This window comes from Sesamum indicum, linkage group LG8, assembly GCF_000512975.1.
Source record: "Sesamum indicum cultivar Zhongzhi No. 13 linkage group LG8, S_indicum_v1.0, whole genome shotgun sequence".
In the NCBI taxonomy this organism is placed as follows: domain Eukaryota; kingdom Viridiplantae; phylum Streptophyta; class Magnoliopsida; order Lamiales; family Pedaliaceae; genus Sesamum; species Sesamum indicum.
Window position 1 is genome coordinate 1965360 of NC_026152.1, and position 11529 is coordinate 1976888.

At 36.2% G+C, this 11529-nt stretch overlaps 2 protein-coding genes across 5 annotated transcripts; one reads left to right on the forward strand and one right to left on the reverse strand.

The window, feature by feature from the left end:
* On the forward strand, nucleotides 605–4507 carry LOC105167425 (reticulon-like protein B8). Of its 2 annotated transcripts, none has more exons than XM_011087133.2 (6): nucleotides 605–759; nucleotides 2122–2314; nucleotides 2398–2578; nucleotides 2667–2808; nucleotides 3577–3646; nucleotides 4147–4499. In XM_011087133.2, the coding sequence occupies exons 2-6, from the start codon at nucleotides 2131–2133 to the stop codon at nucleotides 4314–4316; spliced, it is 747 nt and encodes a 248-aa protein (XP_011085435.1). In that variant the 5' UTR covers nucleotides 605–759; nucleotides 2122–2130; the 3' UTR covers nucleotides 4317–4499. The 2 variants fall into 2 exon arrangements, with proteins under 2 accessions (XP_011085435.1, XP_011085436.1); XM_011087134.2 differs by lacking the exon at nucleotides 605–759 and adding an exon at nucleotides 831–853 and having other exon boundaries at nucleotides 4147–4507.
* LOC105167424 (DEAD-box ATP-dependent RNA helicase 53) lies at nucleotides 4330–10074 on the reverse strand. Of its 3 annotated transcripts, XR_848257.2 has the most exons (9): nucleotides 9541–10074; nucleotides 8918–9045; nucleotides 8408–8819; nucleotides 8222–8320; nucleotides 7899–8123; nucleotides 7258–7419; nucleotides 6448–7004; nucleotides 5225–5665; nucleotides 4330–4677 (listed from the first exon to the last, which is right to left on the reverse strand). XR_848257.2 is itself a non-coding variant. In XM_011087132.2 (8 exons), exons 1-7 carry the CDS (start codon nucleotides 9910–9912, stop codon nucleotides 6459–6461), a joined length of 1944 nt encoding a protein of 647 aa, XP_011085434.1. In that variant the 5' UTR covers nucleotides 9913–10074; the 3' UTR covers nucleotides 5149–5665; nucleotides 6448–6458. The 3 variants fall into 3 exon arrangements, 2 of the variants coding, with proteins under 2 accessions (XP_011085434.1, XP_020551286.1); XM_011087132.2 differs by lacking the exon at nucleotides 4330–4677 and having other exon boundaries at nucleotides 5149–5665; XM_020695627.1 differs by lacking the exons at nucleotides 4330–4677; nucleotides 5225–5665 and adding an exon at nucleotides 6321–6339.

An 11529-nucleotide genomic window follows, 5' to 3' on the forward strand; every position in this document is an offset into this window, starting at 1 on the left:
AATATTCATACTTGTGGGGCCCGCATGTTGTGATCTTAGTTTTTCAAACCTGGGATGATTGATGGTTGTGGTTTTGGGTCTCCAAATTTGGTGAAACTGAAAAATAAGTGAATCTTTGTTGTGTTTGGGCATTTTTTAGAGATCCCATAGAGTAGAGTTTTATTCTTTTATAAATCCCTCATATTAGAACCCTTTTCCACTATGTAAAACTATAATATATTCATCTTTTAAATGGGATTTTCTTTATTTAAAAAATTATATTCATTTAATTAAATAAATATCATATGTCATTTGCAAAATTACTATTATTAAATAAAGAATGTATTCATAATGTAGTGTAATTTTGTAAATGATATTGTACCAATACCCTGAGGTTGCTTATGATATTGCAAATGTAATTTCATGTACAACTACCATTGTAAATTGCAATGACACTTTCTTGAAATGTGCAATTATGATTTAAAGAAAGAAGAGAAATGATTTATATATAATTAGACAAATGAATATAGTTACGTATTTATTATTGGTGGCATGAATTCAGAGTGTTAGGAATATGTGGGGACTCTAATATTCTTATGCTATTGGTCTGAATAATTAGTTGGGAGAATCCCACACATATCAAAGCAAGTCGTTTTTGCTTTTGCTGCTCTATATATATAAAGGAAGACGCCTTTTCCTCCTTCCTTTCTTGATCTTATTAGAATCAATTATCTTTCTTGTACCATTTATTAGTCTCCATTTTTCACAGTAGAGAGCCAGGTAAAGAGCAAGCCTTACTGATTTTTAGTGCAGTTGCTGCTTTTTGAGTTACTTTGTATGAGGTTTTTGGCTTCTGGGCTCGACCGTATTTGAGGTTTCTGAGTGCTCTACGTTTACCCTTTTGTTTTTTCCTGTGTTAGATGGGATTTTCTTGAGCTTTCTTGTTATAATTTGTTCTTTCTTGTTGGGTTTGCCTTTGCATGTTTGTGTAATTCTTCTTCTTGGTTTGGCTGAAGTTGCCCTGTTTTTTCTCTTTGTTGTTGTTTTTTTTCTTTGTGTGTGTGTGTTGGGGTGGGGGTAGGTGGTGCTTGAAGGTTTCGTGAATACAGATTCTTGACCATAACTTAGGTGTTTTTTCTTTCCCCCATTTGTTCTTAGTTTGTGTTTCGTTACACTTTGGTTTTTTTTTTTTTTTTTTTGTTTTCTTGATTTGTATGATTTTACACTGTGGTTCTGATTTTGTTTCAGTTTGATTGTAGTGTCCATATCCAAAATCCTTTTGGTATCTAGATTCACTTTTGGCAGTTTTCGGCTTCCATTTTATTTCCACTACAACTCTTTTACCTTGTTTAACTGTGAATTTTGATAATTTGCTGTCTGATTGTGCTTCTATATAGGAGTATAGCAATAGGAATTTTTCAAATTATGGGAGATTGAGGTCTATGTGAGCTTCTCTGAAAAGGACGGTGTGTGTTCCTTGTGCAACACACACCTTGTTTACTAGATGACCTTTAGAGTAGGTGGGCATGGATGATTTTTGTTACCCACTTGCCTTTCATTCAATAATCGTTGTCATTGTTTTAGACGGGAGTTGGGGGATGCCTTTCATCCTATGGTCATGGACGGACTTGGTAATAATTGCAGCTGGTTCATCCAAGATTTTTACCAGGTCCATGATTCTTGAAAGAAACTGATTGAGAGATGCTCAGTTTAAATAGATTGTTCGATTTTAGTCTTATGCTATTTAATCATTATTTCATTTAAGTTGTTGGTTGGTTTTCGGCCTAATGATTCAAAGTACCATGAAATAGGATAGGTATAACAATGTGGGAGCCGTTTCTTAAGTGGTGCTTTATTCATGAACAGTACAATTCATGCCTCAGTTTACTGCCATAATTCAAGCGTCGCAAAGTCAGTAAAATATACAAGTCAGGAGAATATTAACTGACAAAGCTGATATTGTTCTTGCGCTTTGGAGACTTCAGCAACTACGTTGACATTTTCCTTGACCAAGTCTATCTTTGGCGCTTATTTGAATAGTCGCTCACAAGAAATATTTTTTGTTTTTCGTTTTTGAGATTCTTTGCCTTTGGTTGGAGAATTGAGTCTATTTCTTGACTGCTGTTTTGTTAATATGTTCAGACAGGAAAAATGCCTGAAGGAATTACAGCTGAGTCCCTAATGAACAACATCATGGATACACTTTCTGACAGTGTATCAAAGCACAAAAATGTGTCATTTTTTGAGGAGGATAAGTCGGACTCTGTAAAAACACAATTGAACAGATTGTTTGGGCGTCAAAAGCCTGTTCACCATATCTTGGGAGGTGGCAAATGTAAGACCTTTTACATGTCGATCTGTTTGTGAGTCATTGAAGTCACACTGGTTCTAAGCGAATGCATTGACTTTAACGTGCAGCTGCTGATGTGCTATTGTGGAGGAACAAGAAGATCTCGGCTAGCGTCCTAACTGGTGCTACTGTTATTTGGGTGCTTTTTGAATGGCTCGAGTACAATTTTCTCACGTTTTTATGCTTTGCGCTGATTCTGGGATTGGTAGCTCAATTTGTTTGGAAAAATGCTTCAGGCATATTAAATAGGTAAAATATAAATTTGCATGTTTCTTTCCCGTTGTGTCGACATCATACTGCAGTTTTCTGATTGCCTTAACCTCATAAATGGCGACAGCTCTCCATCCAAAGTACCTCGTCTTGTTTTGCCTGAGGATGTCTTTGTTAACGCTGGCAAGTTGATTGGATCTGAGGTCAATCGGGGCTTAAGCTTCTTGCAGAATGTTGCCTGTGAAGGAAATATAAAGCAATTTCTAGTGGTAATTTCTCCGATTATTTTCACTTTTCTTCCTTTTGCTGTTATTCATATTACTATCTAAACTATATATGATTGACCAACACCCTTTTGCTGTCCTGCTGAGAGTGTTTTTGATCTCTATTCTCGCGTAATTTTACCCTAATCTTCCTCCAAGTTCTTCAATATCATGCAAATGTAGCATTGACATGGTTAATGCATGTAATTAGTTTTGTGAAGCACAACTTTGATAGTTCCTTGCTGTTGCTAATGTTCAATGACGAAGACTGCCGAGGCATTAGCTCCAGCAATTATTCACATTTTTGGCTCCTGAATTTACATGTCCATCAATCAGTTGTATTTCGTAAACTTAATATACTTAACCTATTATTCGTTCTTTTCCTCTATTCCCGACTTTTGTCTGCATATCGAATAAGGCTGAAAGAAGCATTCTACTTCTCCACTTCCTAAACTAAAACTGTTGTCATCTTAGAAATGAGAAACAGTGTATTCAATTTTCATACAGAAAAGTCATCATCTTACATCTTCTGTCCTTCCTTAGCTGCTTCACCTCCATAACCACAATGAAACATATATACTTATATTACAACATCCCACATTCCCAGTAAAGATTATGATTTCAAATGTATCAACTAGTTCAACTCTCTATTATCCCCGATAAATTTCCAGTCGCATTGGCACGGATTGAACTATTTTATCAGGATCATGACTATTACATTTCTTTTTCTGTTTTCGTAAGGTTAGCTAGACGATATCCTGACGTTACTTGCAGGTCGTTGGTAGCCTGTTGGCTGCTGCTATAATCGGAAGCTGGTGCAACTTTTTGACAATGCTATATATCGGTGAGATGATCTTAACTCTATCATAACATTAAAGCAGTCATGTGATTACAGTTCTTGCACTCATACTGCTTGCTTGCAGATTAAATATGTTGAATTCTTGTTACATGAACCAAACAATTCAACTATGCATATATGCTCATCAGTTGGAACTGACCAAACACTGAATAAAGATTAATCCGGTTTACTTAGAGGGTGTTTGACTGAACTTATAAGCTTTCTATAAGATGATTGAGGGCTTGTAATAAGCTCTATTAAGTGATTTGGTAAATTTATTTCTCAAAAGTTTTGGTCAATACTACAATATAAGAAGCTCATTATGAACACCTAACATTATACTTATCTAAACACTTTAAGAATTTATTTTTAAAATAAGAGTTAACATCTTTAAGCTCTTAAAACATCTTATAAAATATACGTATAAGATGTTTCGAACAAGCTTTAACACTAGTGCATGTGAAGCTCAGCTATGTTTTGATTTACAATAGAATCATCTTCTGAAGGTTTTGTTGCCGCCCACACACTGCCAATCCTGTATGAAAGGTACGAAGATCAAGTTGACGGCTTCGTCTACAATGTCCTGGATCAGCTCCAGCACAACTACCGGAAGCTGGACACAGGCGTCCTCAGTCGAATCCCAAAGGCCAGTTTCAGGGGCAAGAAGTTTGAGTAGATCTTCCTCTGCATTATGAAAGAAACTGTGTAAGTAGGATTAGGTATCCGACAAGTATGCATGTTGAAGACAATGGTGTCTATTCTAAGTACTAAAGACATAGTATGGTTACATTTCGTGTAGCTTAAGACGTGATCCGAAGTTAATATGTATCCTTCTGGTCCTTTCTGGGCTACTTTTGCATCTAGTCATCTCAGTTTGTGGTGTAAAACATGCATGCTCCATCCTTTTTTATGAAGGGCTACCCACCCTTTATCATCCAATGGTCATGGATCACTGGATTACATGAAGTGGCCGGGGAGGGGGGAGATCACCCACCCCTTATCATCCAATGGTCACGGATGGTCTGATTATGTAGTACCTGCTCTATCCAAAAATAAACACCATCACTTTTAATACATATATACCAATGGAAATGATTGTGCAAATTTTTCTATCAACCTTACTCAAAAGAATTGTTTAATAAAACTGCTACATGGCATTTAGTATTTCAGGGATACACTAATTCTTTGACAAAATATATGGAAGGAGAGGTCTGTCTACCCACTTCCGAGTTGAATTCTTCGTCAAATATTTTTGCAGGTTCGTACAATGCTGCGTCCGCATTACGGGCCTTAGCACATCAAACTTTAATTACCGCAAAATGTAAAATCATATCCACTTATCGCACACGGAATATAGATCTGAACACGAGTAAAATTCAAGATAATTTTATCATTTAGCTCAGTGCATGTTGTAGAAGAAATGATAATACCATTCACCAGCAACAAAAAATTAGGTGGTTAAACCTAATCTACTAAAAAAGATCCGAAGAAAATTCTCGAGGAAGAAAAAAAGAAATACTTCCAGTCCAATATTATTTCTATATCATCATGAGCCAGATGCAGGCTTCTGATCTGTGAACATACCTATTTCATATAAGCCTATAGCTGATTCTTTTATACATGTAGAAAGCAATGCATAGCCCACAATCTCTCAGCATTACATATGCTGTCAAGGTACAACACGGCGACTCTGTAAATATTCTGAAGCAAAGAATTATCGCTGGTTTCTGAATACTGTCCCACACTCCAAATGAGCAACTATTGACACTAGCAGATACTGTTAAGAAAAAGAAAACAGATAACATATATTAGATTTCAAGCAGCACCTAAGGCTCGGTGCTAATCCCTAAATTTTCCCTTCAGACAAAAAGATACATGAACAATATCATCCAGGCCATCAACTATTTGAGCCCAGAAGCAGACAGGTTATGGGTGGATGTTAGCTTGCAAGTTGCCTAACAAACTTCAGTCCTCAATTAGCATCTTTGCAGTCTTCACATCACCCACCGCATCTGTCATGTCAGACTGAAACAATCCACAAGTTTCAAAGCATCATCAGAAGAGAATAAAAAGAAAATGTGACATCAGCATGCAACAAAACTACAGTAGGAACCATCCATGATACTCAAATAACACAACCCTCATAGGAAAGGTATCAAATCATGCAAGGAGTCCATGTAAAAACGGGCCGGCAAGGGGTTTATGGTCATCATTTAACATGAATTTAGTGTATCAGTACAAGTATGCTCAATACCAATCTTATCAATAAAATGAAATGAAAGCATTCTTATCTCACGCAAACAGTGCACAAAAGTGCAAACTCAAATGCACATGATTAGCACATACCTAAAATGGTGGCAGTAGACAATCTATGCTAGAATGACAAATGCTCAATATCCTCAGGATAGATATTATGTATGCCTCAAAACAAGTCCATAATTGTAACAGATATTTAATATTCAACATTCAAACGCCAGCCAATATCTTGTCTCCTCATTAACACGATCAATATGGTGGGGTTCATATATCACACAGGGATTTGACACCAGTACAAAATTTCTGCACAGACATCATACTTGCTTATATGTAAAATCGTTTATAAACCAATCTCACCTTAGTGAATCAAAAGTAACCTCAAATAAGGCTTTGAAACCAAACCTTATGAGAACCAAAAGGTGACTGGTAAAAGTTAAAGACTCCTATCATAGACATGGAAGCAGCCCAGAGATAAGTAGTGGGACATAGAAACGAATGCAGCAAGCTATATCAAGTTCCTGAAACAAAAAGGAAAAAGGAGAAAAAATCACCTTCCATAGCCTCACAAAAATCTCCTCCCTGTATTCTTGTTATCACCATCATGGTCATCAAATCCATCAAAGCGGGTTGAACGGGAGGTCTGCCCAGATTCAGAATGGCCAAATCCACTGGAACGATCTGAACTAAAATCCCCAAAACCACTTGAACGACTCGAACCACCAACTCTTCCGAAGCCACTGCTTCGTTCTGAACCACCCAGGTCTCCAAAACCACCTGAGCGCCCAGAACCAAAACCACCAAAATTGCCCGAGCGGCCCGAACCCTGTCCACCAAATCCACCACCTGAACTAGATCCCCCAAAGCGACCACCCCCTGAATTTCCGTATCCACCAAATCCACCACCTGAACCAGGTCCCCCAAAACGACCACCCCCAGAATTTCCATATCCACCAAATCGACCACCCCTAGAATCACTGAGACCACCAGAACGTCCAAACCCAGAATCACCAAATCGACCACCTCCCCTATTTCCACCAGAACCAAACCGACCACCCTGTTCCATGCCATACATGTCCAAGTCTCCATCTTCAACAGCTACCTTAGGGAGCTAAAACCAGGAAAATTAAAATGACCTATATCAATAAGTTTATACAGAACATGAAAACTAATAGAAACTAAACTTCTTTCAAGTGTTTGTGTTGGAGACTGGATCTGAAACTATGGCTGTGTCAGCAGGACCCAATATTTGAAAATCTTGCTAGTTTGCAGTTATTAAGATTATCATGGAGGGAAAGAAAAATCCAAACCATTTAAAGATCAATACAGAAATAGTAGAGCAAAAGATATTATTGATAACTTGCCTCTGTAAATCTGCATCCAACTTCACGTTCAATAGCCTTAACCTCTCTATATTGGTGGGACGAATAGATGAGAATTGCACTACCTTTCTTCCCAGCACGACCAGTTCGTCCCGATCGATGAACAAAAATCTCTGATGAGTTTGGAAGTTCATAATGTATCACCTGAGCAGAATAAGAATATCCACTGAAACCCAATTCAGAATAGAAGTATCAACAAAACAAGTTTCACCTGGTGTCACAATACTATTTCAGAGGAGAGTTCTCTCTTTTTTTTTTTTTTTTTTTTTTTTTGGGGGGGGGGGGTTCCAATTTAGAAAAAGGAATCGGGCCTCATTCCTATAATTGCACAAAAATGAAACAGAATGGATAAATAAAATTACTCCTGCATGAAACAAGGACCATAAACATAAAATGTCTATACTCCAGAGGCAAGAAAAACAGGTATATTGTATGACATACCACAGATCGATAAATAAGATAATATTAATAGCTAAATGACCAACAGGAATTCAGTTTTTAGATAGTGGGACAACGAAACATGGGAAGTCAGCAAATTGCCTCTCCTTGAGCAACCAATTATTATGGCAAAGAATGCATCACAAACGCTTCACATCTAAAGAATAACGTAAAAGAATAATCACCAGATCAACATTTGGAACGTCAAGGCCGCGGGCAGCTACATCAGTAGCCACTAAAATATTGAACCGTCCATCTCTAAAAGCAGACAGCGTTCTCTCCCTTTGGTTTTGTGAGATATCACCATGCAACGCTTCACATCTAAAGCTCCTTTGCATAGCATATGCCAATCGATCAGCATCACGCTTTGTTTGAGTAAATACAATACATTTACCTCCTTTTGCATGCTCCTGATGAAAAATATTATGATTTTTTGTTCAAAATAATGGCACTATCGATAAGATCAAGTAACATAAACAGATCCATCAACCAGCTCTAAGATACATACAGTTATCAGGGGTCCAATTATTGCTGGTTTCTCTCGTATGTCTGATGTAATTGCATACAGGGAAATCCCATCAGCTAATTTCTGATCAGATTCTCCAACCTGCAGCACATATTTGATGTCAATAAGTTTCACGCAAGATTAGCACAAGGTCAAAGCAACAGGTGTATAAGCACATCTGTGTCTCACAAGGTCAATGGTAACTGGGTCTTTTAGGAACTTCCGAGTAAGCTTCACTATCCAACTTGGCATTGTAGCTGAAAACATCATTGTCTGATGCTTCTGTGTAATGTATCCCAAGATAGTCTCAACATCATCAGCAAATCCCACATTAAGCATCTGATCAGCTTCATCAAGGACAACAAATTGAACTTCCGATAAATTCAAGGCACCACGCTTGATCAAATCAATGACACGGCCAGGAGTGCCAACAATCACATCAACACCCCGGTCAAGAGTACTCATTTGGCGAGATATCGGAACACCACCATAGACACACAATGTATCTAATCTTGGGGCAGACTCAGCAAATTCTTTGTCAACTTGTCGAGCAAGTTCTCTAGTCGGGGCCAGTATAATTGCTAAAGGATTCCTTCCCTGTCTGAATGATAAAACAAGCAGAACCGTTCAGCCTATTAACAATTCATAATGCTGAACTGAAATAGGGAAATACTCGAGCATAAGATTGAAGTTAGCTACCCATGCTTCTCATTGAACTTAATGATTTTATCCATAATGGGAATCCCAAAAGCTAGCGTCTTTCCTGTTCCAGTTCTTGCTCGACCTATCATGTCACGACCCTGCATAGCCGGTTCCAAGACTGCCCTCTGGAATTGAAAAGGATTATTTTCAGTGACAAAGAAAAAAAAATCCCCAAATATATCCAATCAAATTAGGACTTTCTCGAAACAAACAAGAAAAGTAACTAGAAGGCCATATCTTTTTGTCTTGTATATACATAATTTAAATAATTATCATATTTCTGTAAACATTAACAATCCCGTGGAACCATGAACAACTTTTGTTCCTAAAAAGTTGATTTCTTGTTCCATTTCCATTTTCTGGGTTCAAATTGGCCATTACTCTTGGGACAAATATAAAGAGATCCACAATCCTCTTGTGCCCGCAAACCTACATGCAGTCATTACATATGCTGCTGATTTCGAGGCTCGAAATAGCAAGTGAATAAACAGTCCAAAGAAAGTTTGTTGCCTCAATACCGTCATATATATAAGAACACACCACAGAAAGTACAGATGAGGGGAAAAAAATACTTTTCTTATTTCCGAAACCAAACAAAAAACGTCATTTCCGATGCATACCTGAATTGGGAAAAGCTTATCGATACCCCTCCCTGCCAAGGCCGATACAATATCTTGCGAAATCCCAAGCTTCGAGATCTCAAGCCCCTCGTCGGCAGACCCATTTGAAGCCCTTCTCTCTTCGGCATCAGAATAGTCAGCCACTGCAAACCCAGCCCGTAAAGCCAGGCCCGAATGGAAACCCCTTGTCGATTCAAACACAGGCGAAGGCTTAGAAAAAGCAGTCCCAGTTTCATAGGCGCGAATATTTGGAGAAATAGTGGCATGAGAAGAGACTACAGACGATTTCTCATAGAAGAAATGGCTGAGCGCAGTGACAGCGAGCCTCTTCGATGAAGAAGAAGATCTCCTGATCAAAAGGAGGCTACCCATTTTTCTCCCCTTTTAGGAACGAACAGTGAAGAGGAGAGACGAGAAAATGAGGAAAAAACCCTAATCAGCGGAGGGTTTTTGTTAGGGTTTATGGAGAGCGAGAAAGAGGCGAAGGCAACTGCCCAATAAGAGAGTGAAAAATAGAAGGCGGTTGATGTTGGGGCGTGGGGGTGGGGGTGGGGGTGCGTGGGTTTATAGATATTTTGTTGCACATATATAAATGAAATAATTATGCACCTCTCCCCTAAGGTTTAGTATAATTATATGTAGATTTTTTATAATTTAAAAAGTACTATTTAGTATTCTTTTAAATTTATTTTTGTTTAACAAATAAATCTCATCATTAGTTAAAATTTACCGAATATGTTGATATTAACAAAAAAATTGAAAAAAAATCTATATTTACCCCTAATTGACTTATTACTAACTGATAACAGGTCAAATAAATCTTTTTATATCAAATTACCCTCATACGTCTTCACGCGTTAATGCATGTGATAGGGTATATTTTTACCTTTATAAAGGTAGTGTAAAAAAAATTATTTGAGCTGCAACAAGTCAGTTTTAAAGAGTAAATATTAATTTTTATTCATTTTTTTTTATTAATCTCAGTAAATTTAGTGAATTTTGACTAATATGATAACTTATTTGTTAAACTTAAACCAAATCTTAGAGGTGTTAGATGTAATTTTTCAAACTAAAAAAAATTTACGTATAATTACACCAAATTTCAGAGGAGTTGTGAGTAATCATCCCTATATAAGTTGCAACCAATAGAAAGTTAGGGAGGCAAGACTTTCTTAAGGGTGTTTGGGTAGGTTTATTATTAAACTAGTTTGGTTTCACGGTGTAATTACGTGCATGTAATAAATAATATATTATATTTTTAAAATATATTATAAATAAAAAATATATAAATTAATAAATTATATTTAAAGAAAATAAAAACAAAAAGAAAAGCCCACAATTTAAAGTATTAGATGACTTAAAATTATTTTATTACAGGTATAATTATTATATTTAAAGATTGGTACAGCTGTACCACTAATCGTCATCGTTTATGAATGTAGATGACATGTTTTTATTGATATTAGTATAAATATCTATACTAATTATAGTGTTTATAATGGAAGTTAATTTTAGGCATTTTACAAAATTTGCCTTTACTTTTGCATAATCCGTTTTTATATTTTTTTCAACTAAATAAACTAAATAAAATCTAAAATTTTTAAAGGGTAAAAATATAAATTCAGCATAATATTGACAATTGTCCTATCAAAATTTTAAACTATTGAAAATGCCGTTTTTGTCATATTATGTTCTTTGTTAAAGGCACCACTTTTAACAATATTATTATTCTATTATGATTTTTTATTAAGTTTTTTAATTAACAGTCATTAACAATTATTAATTAAAAAAACTTTTACCAATTTGTATCTATTAATAAATATAACAATTATATCTATTAAAATTATTTTTTAATTGATTTTGATAAAAGTTTATCTGTTTTGGTTATAATTGTGATATACAACTGATGCGTGCGACTTTAGCACAATCTAAAGTTTTTGGATCTTTACGTCGGATTTGGGCTAATTGAATGAAGGCTCTTGAGAATGA